General features: G+C 39.6%; 1 protein-coding gene and 1 non-coding gene across 7 annotated transcripts in view; one reads left to right on the top strand and one right to left on the bottom strand.

The window, feature by feature from the left end:
- Window positions 1–17,945, top strand: part of FAM13B (family with sequence similarity 13 member B) — a 108,632-nt gene that overhangs the window by 32,768 nt on the left and 57,919 nt on the right. For 5 of the 6 annotated variants that reach the window (XM_066272557.1, XM_066272560.1, XM_066272558.1 and 2 more), the window contains exons 3-6: window positions 402–593; window positions 1,012–1,224; window positions 8,207–8,384; window positions 8,679–8,820. In XM_066272557.1, coding sequence (XP_066128654.1) covers window positions 437–593; window positions 1,012–1,224; window positions 8,207–8,384; window positions 8,679–8,820 — 690 coding nt within the window. In that variant the 5' untranslated portion in view covers window positions 402–436. The remainder of the gene's footprint in view (window positions 1–401; window positions 594–1,011; window positions 1,225–8,206; window positions 8,385–8,678; window positions 8,821–17,945) is intronic. The other variant, XM_066272561.1, reaches the window with a different exon arrangement.
- Window positions 16,664–16,739, bottom strand: TRNAA-GGC (transfer RNA alanine (anticodon GGC)). Its single transcript has one exon. It is a non-coding gene; the product is annotated as a tRNA-Ala (tRNA).

Genomic DNA, 17,945 nt, shown 5'->3' with positions numbered 1-17,945 from the left:
AGATATTAGATGAACTTCATAAAACAGAGTCTAGAAATGGTTGGGTTTGGCTTTTTACCTTTGTTATTAATAAGCTTGGTCAGTAAAGATCTTGGAGTCAGAGTTGTCCCTTAATTTGTCTTTGGGACATGAATGTCCTTTGCTAAATTTAATGATGGATTTTGCCATTGTTTGATAAATATGCAAGTACTTAATGGAGTATTCAGAACTAACCCTACATAGTAGAGAAAATGCTTAGATGATTGTATTGAGCTTTATTTGTAGAACACACCATGGGCCTGATAACTATTTAATAGATGAGAACACACTGAGGTGCAAAGCCTTTTTCTTTAATGTATTTAGTCATATTGCCACCTGTTAATCATTATAGTCTTTTTTTTTTTTTGTTTTTCATTTGGCAGAAAAGACAGCTTTGATTTCTGGCTGCAAAAAAGATATGAGGAAGAGCTCCTCCCCTTCCTTGAGTAACTGCAACTCCGTTCTTGCTAACAAAATATTTGGAATTCCACTTGATGAGCTGCAGCAGGGAGGACATCCAGACAATGAGGTTCCGTTCATAGTCCGCCACGTTGTGGACTATATTGAGGAACATGGTATACATTTCCTTACTTTGAGGGCTAGCCTTTGTTTTAATAAACACAGCTTTTCCTTTTTGACCTTGGATTTTTTTTTTTTTTTAAGCATGGAAAGTCCAAAATACAGTGAGGAGAAACAATAGTAATTCTTTTTTATGTTTTAGTGTGTTTTATACTCAGAAATGCACAGTGTAGACCATTTTTTAGTGGGGGTTAGTAGGAATATTTTTAATAGATAATAGGGGGTGGGACAAAATAGAATATCCCTCAGGATACTAGTATGTTTCTAGATGTATAATTTGGAGGTGATTAGCCCAGTGAGGGGAGCCAAGAATGGCTTTCCAAAAGTATGAATATTTTAAGTTGATTGGAGAATGATTATGTAACTAAGTAATTAAATTTGAAGCTTATTTAACTTTGCCTTGAACTAATGTAGGAGGTCTGGAGCAACAAGGGCTTTTTCAAGTCAATGGAAATGCTGAGACAGTGGAGTGGCTTCGGCAGAGATACGACAGTGGGGAAGAAGTGGATTTGGTCAAGGAAGCAGATGTTCCCTCAGCTATCAGTCTTCTTAGGTTTTTCCTTCAAGAACTTCCGGAACCTGTTATCCCTGGCAGTTTGCATATTCACTTGATGCAGCTTTCTCAAGGTAACAAAATTTGATTTTTATCAGTCATTTAACATTTCAGAGTCCTACCTTTTAGAAATCTTAACATGTAAATAGTAATTAAAATAGTTTTGAGATTAATTTTTTTTTCTTTTTTCAAGTGAGAGGAGGGGAGATAGACAGACTCCCACATGTGTCCCAACCAGGATCCACTGGGCAACCTCCGCCTGGGGCTGATGCTCTGCCCATCTGGGGCCATACTTGCAACTGAGTTATTTTTAGCATCTAAGGTGGAGGCTCCATGGAGCTGTCTGATGTGCTTGAACCAGTTGAACCATGGCTGTTAGAGGGGTCAGAGAGAGAGAGAGAGAGAGAGAGAGAGAGAGGGGAGGGGAAGGGTGAGGGGTGGAAAAGCAGATGATCGCTTCTCCTGTGTGCCCTGACTGGGAATTGAACCCAGGACTTCCACACTCTAGGCTCTGCCACTGAGCCAACTGGCCAGGGCCAGAAATTAATTTCTTATGTTCCCATTTGGGCAGTAGGCTCTTTGGGACTCTATGGTCTAGTTAAGGAATGACAACTTATTAGATTGCCATAGTACCATTTACTTTTTCTTTTCTTTTTTTTTTTTTGGCAAGAGAGAGAGACAGGGAGTGAAAGAGATGAGAAGTATCAACTCTTAGTTGCTGCACTTTAGTTGTTCATTGATTGCTTTCTCATACATGCCTTGATGGGAGTGGGGTGGGAGGGTGGGCTCCAGCCAAGTTAGTGACTTCTTGCTCAAGCCAGTGACCATGGGGTCATGTCCATGATCCCATATTCAAGCTTGTGACCTTGGGGTTTTATATCTGGGTCCTTAGCATCCCAGGTCGACCCTTTATCCACTGCGCCACTGTGTGGTTGGGCAGAAATGTTACCTGTTTTTATTTTTATTTATTTATTTATTTATTTATTTATTTATTTTTTCCTGAAGCTGGAAATGGGGAGGCAGTCAGACAGACTCCCGCATGCGCCTGACTGGGATCCACCCGGCGTGCCCACCAGGGGGTGATGCTCTGCCCATCTGGGGCATCGCTCTGTTGCGACCAGAGCCATTCTAGTGCCTGAGGCAGAGGCCACAGAGCCATCCTCAGTGCCCGGGCCAACTTTGCTTCAATGGAGCCTTGGCTGCAGGAGGGGAAGAGAGAGAAAGAGGAAGGAGAGGGGGAAGGGTGGAGAAGCAGATGGGTGCTTCTCCTGTGTGCCCTGGCCGGGAATTGAACCTGGGACTCCTGCACACCAGGTTGACGCTCTACCACTGAGCCAGGGCTGTTACCTGTTTTTAAAGTGTAACTTGATTTTTTTCCCCAACAAATAATTATTTTTTTGTTCTGTTTTGAATTTCTGAATTCATTTCTTCATTTTCTTATAAGGGTTTTCTCAAATGTTTATATTAAGTAACCTAGTGAGCATTTTGTACTCATTAAATATGTAATGCCCTGTTTATGACTCTAGAGCCATTCTTTTTGTTTTATAGTGGTAGGATTTCATGTTCTCTGTTTTAGCCGAATTGTAGACAGGTCTTTAAAGTTCCAAGAATCAGATAATCTTTCAGTTTTGATGAAACTTTGTAAAAGAATAATTGGAATGAGACTTGATGGTAATAAAGTCATTGACTCATTGAGATTATCAGAAGCTGTTTTGTCACTAGGATTGTCATTGCTGTCAAAAGTATGACAGCATCATATACTGTACTATCTACCATTCATGGAATTATAATATGCATCTAATTTTGAGGGAATTTAAGGTATGCAAAAATGCTTGTGCCCCATAAGTCCTTCAGTGTTACAATATGAGGAATCTGTCATTTCCTTGCATTTCCTACTTAAGTAACCATTAGCACTTGTGTGTGTGAGTCCCCATGCAGCCACATATGCCCATTTCTTTAGTGACTATGCAGATGGGTGTGGCAGTACATGAGGTGATATTGACATTTCTCTTGTAATATAACCTATTTTATTTTGTTTATCCATCCTTTAATCCAAGGGTAGTCAACCTTTTTATACCTACCGTCCACTTTTGTATTTCTGTTAGTAGTAAAATTTTCTAACCGCCCACCAGTTCCACAGTAATGATGATTTATAAAGAGGGAAGTAACTTTACTTTATAAAATTTATAAAGCAGAGTTACAGTAAGTTAAAGCATATAATAATAATTCTTACCAAGTACTTTATGTCGGATTTTTGCTGTTTGGCAGAATAAATCTTTATAAAACAACTTACTATAGTTAAATCTATCTTCCATGAAAGCTGGAACGCCCACTAGTGGGTGGTAAGGACCAGGGTGACTACCACTGCTTTAATCGGTCTTTTGTGAAGGTATCTAAGTCTCTGGACTAAGTAAGATTCCTCTCTCCATTTATTGTAATAGTTTTGTTTGTTTGTTTGCCCTATGTGTGCCACTTGCCACAGAAGCCCTCCCCCCCCCCCGTTTTGTAGATAAATATTATGTTAATATTTTAACTGACATTGACAAATACATGACAAGAGTTATTGCTTTTAAGATCATGGGGGGAGCATTGTTTCAGTTGCATTTGAGTTAGTGTTTTTAAAATGTGGTTTTCATTTTCTGTGGTAGCAGGACACTGCAATGTGACGTTTTTTGGCATGATTAGTTCTTTTATTTAAACCAGAATTAAACAACCTTGGAACTGTTGATATTTTTGGCTGGATGATTCTTTATTACAGGGGTCCTGTGAATTGTGGGATGCTTAGCAGGATCCCTAGCCTCTACCCACTAAGATAACACTAGCACCTTTTCTTCCAGGTTATGACGACTATTCTATTGATTATTAGATGTTGTCAGCCACTGGTTTAGACCATGATGGTTTGTCCAACTACTTATCCATTATTATTATTATTTATTTATTTATTTTTTGTATTTTTTCTGAAGCTGGAAATGGGGAGGCAGTCAGACAGACTCCCGCATGCGCCCGACCGGGATCCACCTGGCACGCCCACCAGGGGGCGATGCTCTGCCCCTTCGGGGCGTTGCTCTGTCGCAACCAGAGCCACTCTAGCTCCTGGGGCAGAGGCCAAGGAGCCATCCCCAGTATCTGGGCCATCTTTTGCTCCAATGGAGCCTTGGCTGCGGGAGGGGAAGAGAGAGACAGAGAGGAAGGAGAGGGGGAGGGGTGGAGAAGCAGATGGGCGCCTCTCCTGTGTGCCCTGGCCGGGAATCGAACCCGGGACTTCCGCACGCCAGGCCGACACTCTACCACTGAGTCAACTGGCCAGGGCCTTATCCATTATTATTTTTAAAAATGTATTGATTTTAGAGAGAAAGGAGAAGGGGGAGAGAGAGAGGTGAAGGGGGAAGAGGGAGAGAAAAACATTGATTTGTTATTCCACTTACTTGTGTCTTCATTGGTTGCTTCTTATATGTGCATGTGCCCTGACTGGGAATTGAACCTGCAGCCTTGGCATGTCGGGATGGTGCTCTAACCATCTTAGTTACCCAGCTAGGGATATATTATGTTTTGGTAGAAAACATAGTTCCCAGTTTTGTGAATGATGCTTGAAAGAATTGCTAGTCAGGAGAAACTTCTTTTATACACACACACACACACACACACACACACACACACACACGATACATACACACACACACACACACACATACACACACGAGATATATAGATATATATATATGGGGTCTACCGGAAAGTTCTGTCCGTTTCTATCACAAGTTTTCGACATATAAGCACGTTTATTTGGCACATGTGTGCCTCTCTATTTTATCACTTAATGTATACATACTGACATAGCAAATTAACTAAAACAAAGTTGATTTACGTTAGTCTTATGTGTGAAGCGATAGTGTACCCATGACTACTGATAAAGTTTATTTACGCCACTGTAATTTTTATGAATTTCAACAAGGAAGAAATGCTACAGAAGCATGTAGAATTTTATTGAAAGTTTGGTGAAGGAATAATACTGACTTGACTATCACTTGTTTTTATCCTTACAAAATTTTTTGAAGGGCAAAAAATTCAAAAATGAAGAAGATATCAAACAAGCACTGGTTTAGTTTTTTGCATCAAAAGATAAAACATTTTTCAAAAATGGAATATACAAATTGCCCTCACACTGGCAAGAAATCATTAATAATAATGGCAATTATATTATTTAATAGAGTTTATTGACGGTAAGAAAAATTTGTATTTTGTTTTATTCCAAAAATGGACAGAACTTTCCAGTAGACCTTATATATATTTTTCCAGGATATAATTTAACTAGGAAGTAGGCTGAAAAGAAAAGAAATTCGAGCAGGTGTGTAATTTATATGTGTGTGTGTGTGTGTGTGTGTGTGTGTATTTTGAAATCCTTCTCTGCCCTATTTGAAGACTTTAGAAGCAGCCTGACCGGATAAATTGTTTTGTGTAGTAGAAATATGCACAGATGTAAGTAGAGCAACATGGACTGTGTATTTCAAGTAAAAACAGAATTGTAATCTTCTACTCCATTAATAAAATGTTTTAGTAGTCCAGCATGTTTTTTCAGTGATTGTATACTTACTTAGCTTATTCATCTTACATTTATTGAACACTTGCTCTGTGCTAGGTAATGTTATTGATTCTGGGAATGCAGCAGTAAACAAAACTGGGTAAAAATATCTGCCATTATACAGAACTAAAATTCTGAAGGGCATAAGGAGAGAGAGAGGAAAAATAGATGATAAACCACTAAATATATGGGTATGTTAGATGATTAGTGCTGCAAAACTAGAGGATGTTATGTAGAGTTTGTCAGTTGCTGTATTCATCATATTGATAATATTATTTGCTTGTATATATTTTTTGAATTGATATACCTGCTTTTCTAAACAATACTTTTCTGCTAAATGCTTAGGTTAAAATTTTCCACCAATTATAAGGCATGGTGGTTTAAAAATCATTAATCTAGGGTTTGTATCATCCAATTTTAAAACCAAAGTACCTGGTGTATTTGAATGGGGACAGTGGGAATATTACAAAATATAGAAGAATCGTTTATTGGTTTTAAGTTTTAAGTAAAACTCATGTGATTATAGCCTTTCATCATAAACTTCTTACATGTGTTTTATTTTGCACAGATGGCCAATATGATTATAACCTAAGAATTTTTTTAACCCAAAATTTTAAAATTAACTTTAAGAATCTGTAGAAAAATAGAAAGTAGAATAAATGAATTGGATTTATTTTCACTATTGGCTTCTAACTGGAGCCCTCATCAATCAGTGGATTTGGTATAGGCCTAGTTTCTGGAGATGAAAACTCATTGACGAGGTAAACACAGGGCCTAGCTTCTGCTAGTTGAAAAATTCACTTGCATAACAGAAACCAACACCAGTTTAGAGGAGAAAAACATATGAGAAGTGTAATTTCTTTTTATTTAGTTCTTTTGATATTGCTGAAGTTAATTGTTCTTTTCGGGTTGTCAAGGGAGAAGGTTGGGTGAAGAAAAGTTGCTCTCACCCTGTTCCTTCCTTGTTTTCCCATTCATTCAGGAGGCAAGATATCACTGATATTCTTAGCAGATTAAATTGCTTCTCTTCTTGCTCACTAGTAATTGGTGTTCACTGGTATTGATTAATCAGTGTGTTTTGGGTTGTTATAGTGACACTAATTTAAAGATACAGGAACAGTCATGCAAGAGACAAGATGATGAGAATTTAAAAAAATAAATAATTGGGGCCATTGAGTAATGGCTAAGGAAAACATCCTTCAGCAATTGAGGGTTTGAGTTCCTTCTCTCCCCTTCTTCTCTTCCACTTAGTACAGTGGTTCTCAAACTTTTTTTTTATTTTTATTTTTAAAATGTTCTCTGTTGCCTTTTTTTTTTTGTCTTTATTTTTTCTATTTAAAAATTTTTTTTTATTGAATCCAGAGAGAGGAACGGGGGTAAGGGGGAGACAGAAGCATCGATCTGTTTCTGTATGTGTCCCAGCCAAGGACTGAACCAGCCACCTCTGCATTGCAAGACAATGCTCCAGCCAAGTGAGCCATCCAGCCAGGACCTCAAACTTTTTGAAGTCAGGGCACATTTAAAATCCCACAAATAATTGTAGGCTCACTATTGTCAAATTTCTGAGAAATATGTTATAATAATAAAGTCACATATTAAAGAAAAAATATATAAAGTCCAAGTGTGCTTTTATGGTAATTAAATGAAATAAATTGACAAAAGTAAATTTATTCTGACATTAAAAACATTTTTGTGTTACATTTTTTGAGTTACACTTAATAGAATTCATAAAAAAGGGATTAAAAAATAAAACAAAAAGTTATGTTTATATATAGAGATACATTCTTAGTAAGATTTAGTAAATTCGGCAGGTCCTGGTGTGAATGTGTTCAGTTTTTTCATTGTTGTGTTTATGAGAAACATGAGCTTGATGTGTCCTAGCGATTTCCTCAGTGTTTGGGCATATATTTGAAAGGCAAACTCTCATTTCCTCGTCAATACATTGAAGAATTCTTCTCTTTTTACTCTTAATTGTGTTGAGTGCAGAAAACCCCCACCATACATATCAACTTAACTTTACACCAAACAAAGGCTAGAAGAGACTTGCCTCCAGTCTTTCCTGGGAATATAGGGGGTAGTGTAAACAATCCAGCACCACAGCTTAACAGCCTTTTGCAACCTAATCAGGCAAGTGAGGTGGGGGTTGGGCAGACTGTCAGTTTACAGCCAATTCCCCACACCTCTGTCTCCCAAAAATCTAAACTCCAAAAATCCTGTTGGTTTTTTGGTTCCCAAAAGGCACGTATTTCTCTGGAATACCATAGGGTGCACCTGGAAATCTTCTAGGGTGCACACTTTGAGAACCACTGACTTAGTGAAATGCAAAGCCCTAAGGGTGTTGGCCTTTAGTAGAGGAAGTGAGGAGGTTTTGAACTGTTACAGTAAAAAGGTGATGTGGGTGGAGTAATGTGAACCTGGCAAAATATCTGAGCTTTGCTTTTACGTCATTAAAAAAAACCTGTCATTATGTTTTACAGATTATAATAATGAAGATGAATTTGGAAGAAAGTTGAGGTTCCTCTTACAACAGCTTCCACCTGTTAATTACAGTTTGTTAAAGTTTCTGTGTAGATTTTTAGCCAATGTAGCATCACATCATGAAGAAATTTGGTCTGCAAACACTTTGGCTGCTGTTTTTGGTCCAGATGTCTTCCAGTAAGTTGTTCATAAATTTTTGTTTTATTAAAAAAAACCCCGAATTTGTGAAATAGAATCATCATGTTGTCTCCCAAGGATTGGAGGTTGTTTGATGAACCATTATTTTTTTATAGTAGGCCTGGTTAATCCTCTTAGCATTTTTGTACAGGGTACAAATTAGGTAGGCTTTACAGATGGGAAAACTGAGGCAGAGAATGATGCGAATTGCTCAGGTTCATAAAGTGACTCATTGTCTTCTAACTTTATGTGTAATTTAAGAATTCTCAATTCTGTTTGGACTTTTTTTCTTAGCATTTACACAGATGTGGAAGATCTGAAAGAACAAGAAATAGTGAGCAGGATAATGGCTGGACTTCTGGAAAATTACTATGATTATTTTGAAAATGAAGAGGAAGATTTTTCATCTAATGATTTGAGTTCAATTACTGAACAGGTGAGAATATTTTAAATATTCTACTTGGAGGGAGAAATTTTTAAAAAAAAATATGCTCTTAATGGGTTGGCACAAACTTTGGTGGAATTTTTCAATACTAAATTGGAAGAAATTCTTTTGGTTATTATATGGAATCATCTACATCCATGTAGTACTGTATATGAATGTGATATTTTTTCTGAACAACTTCTTGTCCTCAATTTGGGAAATATGGGAAAGGCATTGAAACCAGAGTATATGGTAGAGGTTTTTGGGGTTTCTTTGTGTTTTTTCTTCTGTTAAATGTTTATTTTGTAAGAATAGTAGTTTTTTTTGTCTTTGCAAAGAAACTGCTAGCATAGAGAAATGCAGATAAAGGGTGAGAAGTAGAAGGTAGAGGGAAAGATTCAATAGTGTTCACACAGGTTTATCAAACAAAATGTTTTTCTCGATTAAAGCAACAATATAGCAGTGCAGTCATTATTGGGAATCATTAGGAGAGTAAGTTTAGGTTGCAGGTAATTTTTTAACTCTTGTGACTTGAATATTAAAATCTGTTTCTTGGAATTTGTTATATTCTGTTGTTACTGCTATGCCTTCGTTGAGATTTCTTAGTTACTGTCTCCTTTATGAAATGAGAATATTTATGCTGAGTAATTGCAATTTATTATAAAACCACCTTAATCCAGACTTAGATTTAGAATTTGTTATTTAATTCTATGTGGAAATTTTTTTTTTTTGCACTTCATTGAAATGATTTGTCAAGCAAACATTTATTATGAAGTTATTTATATTCTGGGTGTGGTGTGGGCTGCTGCTTTTTTTTTTAAGTGACAGCAGGGGAGATACACAGACTCACACATGCACCCTGACTGGGATCCACCCAGCAATCCCCATTTGAAGCTGATGCCTGAGTTCACCAAGCTATCCCCAGCGCTTGAGGTCTACACTCAGACCAGCTGAGCTGTCCTCAGTGCATAGGACAGCTGTGCTTGAGCCAGTCAAGCCACTGCTGTAGGAGGGGAAGAGAGAGAAAAGAAGGAGAGGGGAGGTAAGAGAAGCAGATGGTCTCTTCTCAAGTGTGCCCTGAATGGGGATCAAACCCAGGATGTTGGAACGCAGGGCCAACACTCTGTCCACTGAGCCAACTGTGGATTATTCATTAATCATTTTAATGAATAATAATTAACCTGGTTAAAAAAATGTAAAATATCTTGCTCTTACCCATACTCATTCCCTCCCCCTATTTGTTTATTTTAGTGCGTTTTTCCAGAGTATTTATTATGCAAATATAAGTAAAGATTTCCTTACATGTTTTTTAACAGGACAGTAGCATACCATGCATACTGTTCTGCACCTTGGTGGTTTTTTTTATCAGTTAATAGCATACCTGAGAGACCTTTTCTTATTGGACTATAGAGAACATATTTTTTTGTTTTGATATATGTATAATTCCCTATTGTTTGGATGTAACATTATTTATTTGATTTGTAGTGCCAGTGCCCCCTTGAAAAGGTAATAGTATATTAGTATATTCCAGTTTTCTCAAAATAGTCGTGGTTTATGTCTGCTTGCTTGCTTCTATTTTTTTAGTGAGAGAGGCAGACAAATAGGGTGAGAGAAGAGAAGCATCAACTCATAGTTGTGGCACCTTAATTCACTAATTGCTTTCTCATACGTGCCTTGACCGGGGGGCCTCCAGCTGACCAGTGACCCCTTGCTCAAGCCAGTGTGCTTTTGTGAACTTTAATGGATAAGTCCTTTTAATATCTGAGGTACACACTTTACCTAGTTTTTCATGTAAGCATTTTTATCTTTTTTTGTTTATTTCTTCCCTCTTTTCCTTCTTTCCTCCATTCCTTCCTTCCTCTCTCCTTTCTCTTTATCAAGCATCAGTAAATTTAATGAAACAGTAAAATGCCAGATTGCAGCTTGTAATGTGTAAACTGAAAATGGAATTAGAATGTATACATACAATTATTCCTCTCCAAATTGCAGTTTACTTTTCATGGTCTCACTATATTGCGAATTTTAAAATTGTATATAATTTTATATCGCGGATTTTTTTGCAATATCATGGGATTTTGTGGTATTAAGTATTTTTATATACTTTAATTATTTTTACAGTAAAATAAGCATTTTCTAGCCTAAAATATTGAAACAATATAAAAATTAAAACATAATAAAAGAATATTAAATCATTATTTTCATCATTCAAGTTGTAGTATATTCACTGGTGAGTACCCATATAGAATTTTATATGTTGTTAAAATTATGTAGGTCTAAGAGTGTAGAAAGTGTTTAAGAGCTTAGGAAGTGTTTATAAGAGTGTGGGAAAGGTTAATGACAGTGTAGGAAAGGTTTATAAGAGTGTGGGGAGGGTTTATAAAGCCTTAAAAATATATAAATAATAAAATAAATATAAGGTCGCTAGTTCGTGGATTTTCGCCTGTTGTGGGGGGTTCTTGAACCTAATTCCAATGATAGACAGGGGCCACTGTATATAGTTGTGAAGTAAATGGGTAGAATTTGTAGTCTGAATCAGTGATCCATGAACTTTTGGTATATTTTTTGGAGGTTTCCAACTATCCTGTACAGTTCCTGACTGAAAAACTTGGGTAAAATAAAGAACTGACACATCTCTTCAAAATTATTTTTGTTTAAAAGAAGATGACAGGAGCCCTGGCTGGGTAGCTCAATTGATTGGATTAGAATGTTGTCCCGATACTCTTAAGGTTGCAGGTTCAATCCCCAGTCAGGGCACAAATAAAAATTAACTAAGAATACATGGATAAGTGGAGCAACAAATTGATGTTCCTCTCTTTCTTTCTCTCTCTCTCTTTTCCTCTTTCCCCTGCCCCAAAATCAATTAAAAAAAAGAAAATGACAAGAAAACAAGTAGATAGGTATCTTAAACCTTTTTTTTTTTTTTTTTATAGAGACAGAGAAAGGGACAGACAGACAAGAAGGGAAAGAGATGAGAAGCATCCATTCTTCGTTGCAGCTCCTTAGTTGTTCATTGATTGCGTTCTCATATGTGCCTTGACAGGGGGCAGGGGGCTGCAACAGAATGAGTGACCCCTTGCTCAAGCCAGCGATTATAGGGTCATGTCTGTGATCCTACACTTCAGCTGTTGAGCCCATGCTCAAGCCAGATGGGCCCGCACTCAAGCTGGTGAACTCAGGGTTTTGAACCTGGGTCCTCCGCATCCCAGTTCGACACTCCATCCACTGTGCCACCGCTTGGCGGTGTCTTAAACCTTTAACGCCTTTTTCCCCCCCAGGTTTTATTTATTGATTTTAGTGAGAGGAATGGAGAGAGAGAGAGACAGGAATATTGATTGTTCCTGTGCCCTGACCAGGGATCGAACTGGCAACCTCTGTGTTTTGGGATAGTGCTCTAACCAACTGAGCCGTCTGGCCAGGGCAACCTTTAATGTCTTGATACCCATAAGAGCCATCTTTCAGCCCTGGCCAGTTGGCTCAGCTGTAGCGCGTTGGCCCGGCATGCGGAAGTCCTGGGTTCAATTCCCGGCCCGGGCACAGAAGCGCCCATCTGCTTCTCCACCCTTCCCCCTCTCTTTCCTCTCTATCTCTTTCTTCCCCTCCCACAGCCAAGGCTCCGTTGGAGCAAAGTTTGCCTGGGCGCTGGAGATGGCTCCATGGCCTCCGCCTCAGGCGCTAGAATGGCTCTGGCCGAAATGGAGCAACGCCCCAGATGGGCAGAGCATTGCCCCCTGGTGGGCATGCCTAGTGGATCCCAGTCGGGCACATGCGGGAGTGTGTATGACTGTCTCCCTGCTTCTGACTTTAGAAAAATACATACACACACACACAGCCATCTTTGAGCAATTTTGTGAATCATCTTTCTTTAAATTACGTTTTAGTTCAGTAATTTACTTTATTTACTTGTTTATTTGTTTATTTTTTGTGACAGAGGGACAGACAGGCAGGATAGGAGAGAGATGAGAAGCATCAATTTGTTGCAGCACCTTAGTTGTTTATTGATTGCTTTCTCATATATGCCTTGACCAGAGGGCGAGTAATCCCTTGATCAAGCCACTGACCTTTGTCTTCAAGCCAGCAACCATGGGGCCGTTTATGGTCCCACGCTCAAGCCAGCGACCCCGCGCTCAAGCTGGTGAGCCTGTGCTCAAGCTGAATGAGCCCTTGTTCAAGCCAGAGACCTTGGAGTTTTGAGCCTGGGTTCTCTGCTTCCCAGTTCAGTGCTCTATCCTCTGTGCCACCACCTGGTCAGGCAGTAATTTACTCCTTACCCTGACCTGTGATGGCACAGTGGATAAAGTGATGGCCTGGAATGCTGAGATCTCCAGTTCAACCCTAACCATGACCAGGCTTGCCCGGTCAAGGCACATACGAGAAGCAACTACAAGTTCGTAACTTCCTGCTCCTCCCTCCACCCCCCCCCCATCTATTTCTCTTTTTCCTCTGTCTAAAATCGGTAAATATAATTTTTAAAAAAATTAATGGCTGCTCAAATTGAACTGATATACTACATATGTTTGTCATTCATTTTCTACATTTCCATGATGATGGCGCCTGACCAGGTGGCGCAGTGGATAGAGTGGTGGATAGACACAGAGGACCCAGGTTCAAAACTCCCAGGTCTCCGGCTTGAACTTGGGCTCATCTGGCTTGAGTGCAGGCTCACCAGCTTGAGCACAGGGTCGCTGGCTTGTGTAAGGTATTTTTCCCCACCAAGGAAGAAGGAAAGGCGTAGTCACAAAGTGTGGAATAATAAAAGCTTTATTCAGAGCACTTCCCGGATGATGTTCTCTGGTCCGGGGGACAGGGGCCAGAGAAGTCGCATGGGGGGGTCTGCGTGGGGGAAATTTAAAGGGTCGTTAGGGTGGTCGAGTTAATATGACGTGGTGAAGTGTCATTGGCTGACAGACCGTTGCTCTTTTCCAAAGGACTCCTGGGAAGTTTTTTGACGTTCATGGATGTGGGCGGTTCCAGCCAAAGTTCCCAGGTCTGGTTCCTCACGTGACCTTCCCCCATTGCCAACCTACCTCACAGCTTGAGCGTGGGATCATACACATGACCTGATGGTCACTGGCTTAAAGCACAAGGTCGCTGGCTTGAGCAAGGGGTCACTCGCTCTGCAGTAACCCTCCCAGTCAAGGCACATATGAGAAGCAATCTAACAACTAAGGAACTGCAACGAAGATTTGATGCTTCTCATCTCTTTCCCTTCCTGTCTGTCTGTTCCTATCTGTCCCTCTCTCTGACTCTCTGTCTCTGTGAAAAATAAAAAAGAAACTGATAATACCAATTTGACCTCATGTTTATCTTGATACCTATAAAATTTACAGGATATGTTATATCAGGGGTCTCAAACTCAACTCAGCATGTGGGCCGCAGAGCAAGATCACAGCCGTTTGGCGGGCCGCACTAGGTCTACAAAAGGCAACTGTTACGCAACTCTTTTCTCACTGCAGTTGAAAACAAAAAAAAATCAGTACAACAAGCACAATCGGACATGCAGTTTACTCAGTGTCACAAAACTACCAGAAACTGTAGTTCGCATCACAACTGCTGTTAACTAAGCTAATATCTAGCTAGGATGCTAGAGAAATGAAAAATTAGGCCCCTAGGCTTACTTAATTTTATCCAAAATATTTTGAACTTCGTGGATTAGTCTGCGGGCTGCACAAAATTGTTCGGCGGGCCGTGAGTTTGAGACCCCTGTGTTATATTATGGTACGGTTCTCTGATATTTCTATTCTGCAGTTTCTTTATATATGCTGAAATATATATCTTACATGTATTGCAGTAATGATTTTGTATTTTTTTTTTTTGTATTTTTCTGAAGCTGGAAACGGGGAGGCAGTCAGACTCCCACATGCGCCCGACCGGGATCCACCTGGCACGCCTATCAGGGGGCGATGCTCTGCCCATCTGGGGCATGGCTCTGCTGCGACCAGAGCCACTCAAGCGCCTGGGGCAGAGGCCATGGAGCCATTCCCAGCGCTCGGGCCATCTTTTGCTCCAGTGGAGCCTCAGCTGCGGGAGGGGAAGAGAGAGACAGAGAGGAAGGAGAGGGGGAGGGGTGGAGAAGCAGATGGGCGCTTCTCCTGTGTGCCCTGGCTGGGAATTGAACCCGGGACTTCCGCACGCCAGGCCGACGCTCTACCACTGAGCGAACCGGCCAGGGCGATTTTGTATTTTTTTAAGCACTAGAAAAATTGACTTAAAATATGTTTTGCCTTATTCTAAGTAGAATGGTGGTTAATTAACATCAGGAGATAATGTGAAATTCTGCAGATTTGCCTGTGGATAGAAAAGAGGATGTTAGCATTTTGAATAGTCTATGCTCAATAAAAGGGGTAGTGATACTAGTCCAGAGAGACAGTGCTGTGTATTTTATTATTTTGGCTTATATTGCTAATTACCAGAATCTATTTTCTTACCTATTTTTTTTCTTGTAAGTGGTTGCAAGTAATAGAAGAACTATTTTTGAAAGTTTGTTTTCTTTAAAGCAGTTTTGATAACTTCATTTTGACTTGTGAGCCTGCATTGAGTGAAAATAAAATCTGCTGAAACTCAGCACAGTTTGGTTGTAGTTTTAAATTGGCCTAACTTAAATGTTGCAAATTTGTTTTTCATTTATTTAAAGATATGGGTAGGCCTGATCCATTCTAGCATTGCTTCTATTTTTGTCATGGTTTTGGTATTTGAAAGAAGCAAGTTAATCTAGTGTTTTCTTCATTTGGGGTTTCATCCTATTAATGCATCTCTTTTGCTGTTAGAACCTTTTAAAGTTGGTAGATATTTTTAGTAATAGTATGAGAGAGAGGACTAGAGATAATAAATGGGAGTGTTTGGGAAATGACCCAGAGTTTGTGGGCAGGTTCTTATGGGATCCCTAAATGAATGTGAATCCAGTAGAGTGGTTTGAAGATGTAGGTGACAATTTTGGTTTTTTTTTTTAATGAGAGGAGGGGACTTAGAGAGACAGACTCCCACATGCATGCCAACCAGGATCCACCCTGTCTTGGGCCAATGCTTGGACCAACTGAGCTATTCTTAGCACCTAGGGCCGCTGCTTGAACCAGTTGAGCCAATGGCTGTTAGGGGGAAGAGAGAAAAAGGGGGAGAGGAAGAGGATGAGAAGCAGATGGTTGCTTCTTATATGTGCCGTGACTGGGAATCGAACCTGGGACATCTGTATGCTGGGCTGACGCTCTGTCCCCTGAGCCAACCGGCCAGGGCAATTTATTTCTTTATACATTTAGAAGGTAGGTAGCAGCATTCTCCACAAGCTGGAGTCTGAAGAGCAGGCATTTCATGAGCCCTACAGGGGGGAATTAAGCAGTCAAAGAAATAGGAGATGTAAGTGTGGAAGATGGTTTTCCTTAAGTGGAGATGAGGTAGCTGCATCTATAGGGCAGGATCAGAATAACTTAAGAACAGAATTGATTGTTGACAAGCAGAAGGTTAGGTTGACAAGGAGAGGATTAGAAGAGCTTTTGAAGATAAGTGTGGGATGAGAGAGAGAGCATTTTAATCGAAGTTTTATTTTATTTATTTATTTATTTATTTATTTATTTTGTATTTTTCTGAAGTTGGAAACGGGGGGGGGGGGGGAGTCAGACAGACTCCTGCATGCGCCTGACCGGGATCCACCCAGCATGCCCACCAGGGGGCGATGCTCTGCCCATCTGGGCGTCACTCTGTTGCCACCAGAGCCATTCTAGCGCCTGAGGCGGAGGCCACAGAGCCATCCTCAGCGCCCGGGCCAACTTTGCTCCAATGGAGCCTTGGCTGCAGGAGGGGAAGAGAGAGACAGAGAGGAAGGAGAGGGGGAGGAGTGGAGAAGCAGATGGGTGCTTCTCCTATGTGCCCTGGCCGGGAATTGAACCCGGGACTCCGGCATGCCAGGCCGACGCTCTACCACTGAGCTAACCGGCCAGGGCCCTTTAATTGAAGTTTTAAATGTTTACTCTTACCCAAACTAATTTAGTCAATTCTTACTGCAGGAAGTTACATTGGGAGGCTGGGAGTTGGGGTGGGGGGGTGAAGAAAAACCATAGGTTATTGTTTGTGTTATATATTAGTTTATGATTATTGGTGAAAATATTGGAGATTATCAACTAATTTACATAAAGCTTATTGAACTGAATATAAAATAGTATAATTGTGTATAAGGCTTTGGTAGTTCCTAAGAGCTGTTGACTGTAGACAGACTGATTTTAAAGTATATGATGTGCCTGACCTGTGGTGGTGCAGTGAATAAAGTGTCGATCTAGAATGCTGAGGTCACTGGTTTGAAACTGTAGGCTTGCCTGGTCAAGGCACATATGAGAATCAACTACTATAAGTTGATGCTTCCCATTCCTCTCTATTCTCTTCTCTCTCTCTCTCTCTCTCTCTCTCTCAAACACACACACACACAAATCAATTTTTAAAAAAATGTATGATGTAAAATGTTAAAATAGTACCTTTGTACCAAAAATTTGTGGGTTGAATAAATATTCATGTATTCTTAGTTTATATAGCCATCTTTAAAATGTAAAAAATAGATTCTGTTGTGTACAAACCTTTATTGATTAACTTTGGTAATTCCCATTTTGTACTTACGGAAGCAGAGTTTTCTTGCATGGATTACCAGGTAGATAAAAAGTACATTCTTGACTTCCACTAATTTATTAAATACATAAATGGAAAAAGAGGATAATTTTTCATTTGATTCCATTTAAAAACTGTTCTATTTGAAGTTTTCACCCTTGTCTATAAATTGTCCTTCTCAGTAAATAACCGCTGAAGCAATTGGTTTTCAGTCTTTTTAATCATTATTATACATGGTAAGTAATAGATGAGGGACGGCATTTATAAGTACAACAGATTCAGGAGAATCTGTTACATGTGCCTTGTGCATAAAGTAAATGGTTCACAAATTGAGATCTGACTAGTGACCTTGTTTTACCAGTGGTTGAGAGCTCCTGCTTTAGGTAGTTTCGAATCTAAACTTTATTTATTTATTTATTTTTTTAGAGGAAGGTTTATTATGTGATGTTAAGTCAGTACTTTCTTTTTTTTTTTAATTAATTCATTTTTTTTAGAGAGGAGAGGGAGAGACAGAGAGAGAGAGAGAGAGGAGAGACAGAGATAGAGAAGGGGGA

Source organism: Saccopteryx bilineata, chromosome 4 (assembly GCF_036850765.1).
Source record: "Saccopteryx bilineata isolate mSacBil1 chromosome 4, mSacBil1_pri_phased_curated, whole genome shotgun sequence".
Taxonomy (NCBI): domain Eukaryota; kingdom Metazoa; phylum Chordata; class Mammalia; order Chiroptera; family Emballonuridae; genus Saccopteryx; species Saccopteryx bilineata.
Note: the sequence above shows the minus strand (reverse complement) of the source record. Positions and strands in the feature narration are given on the sequence as shown.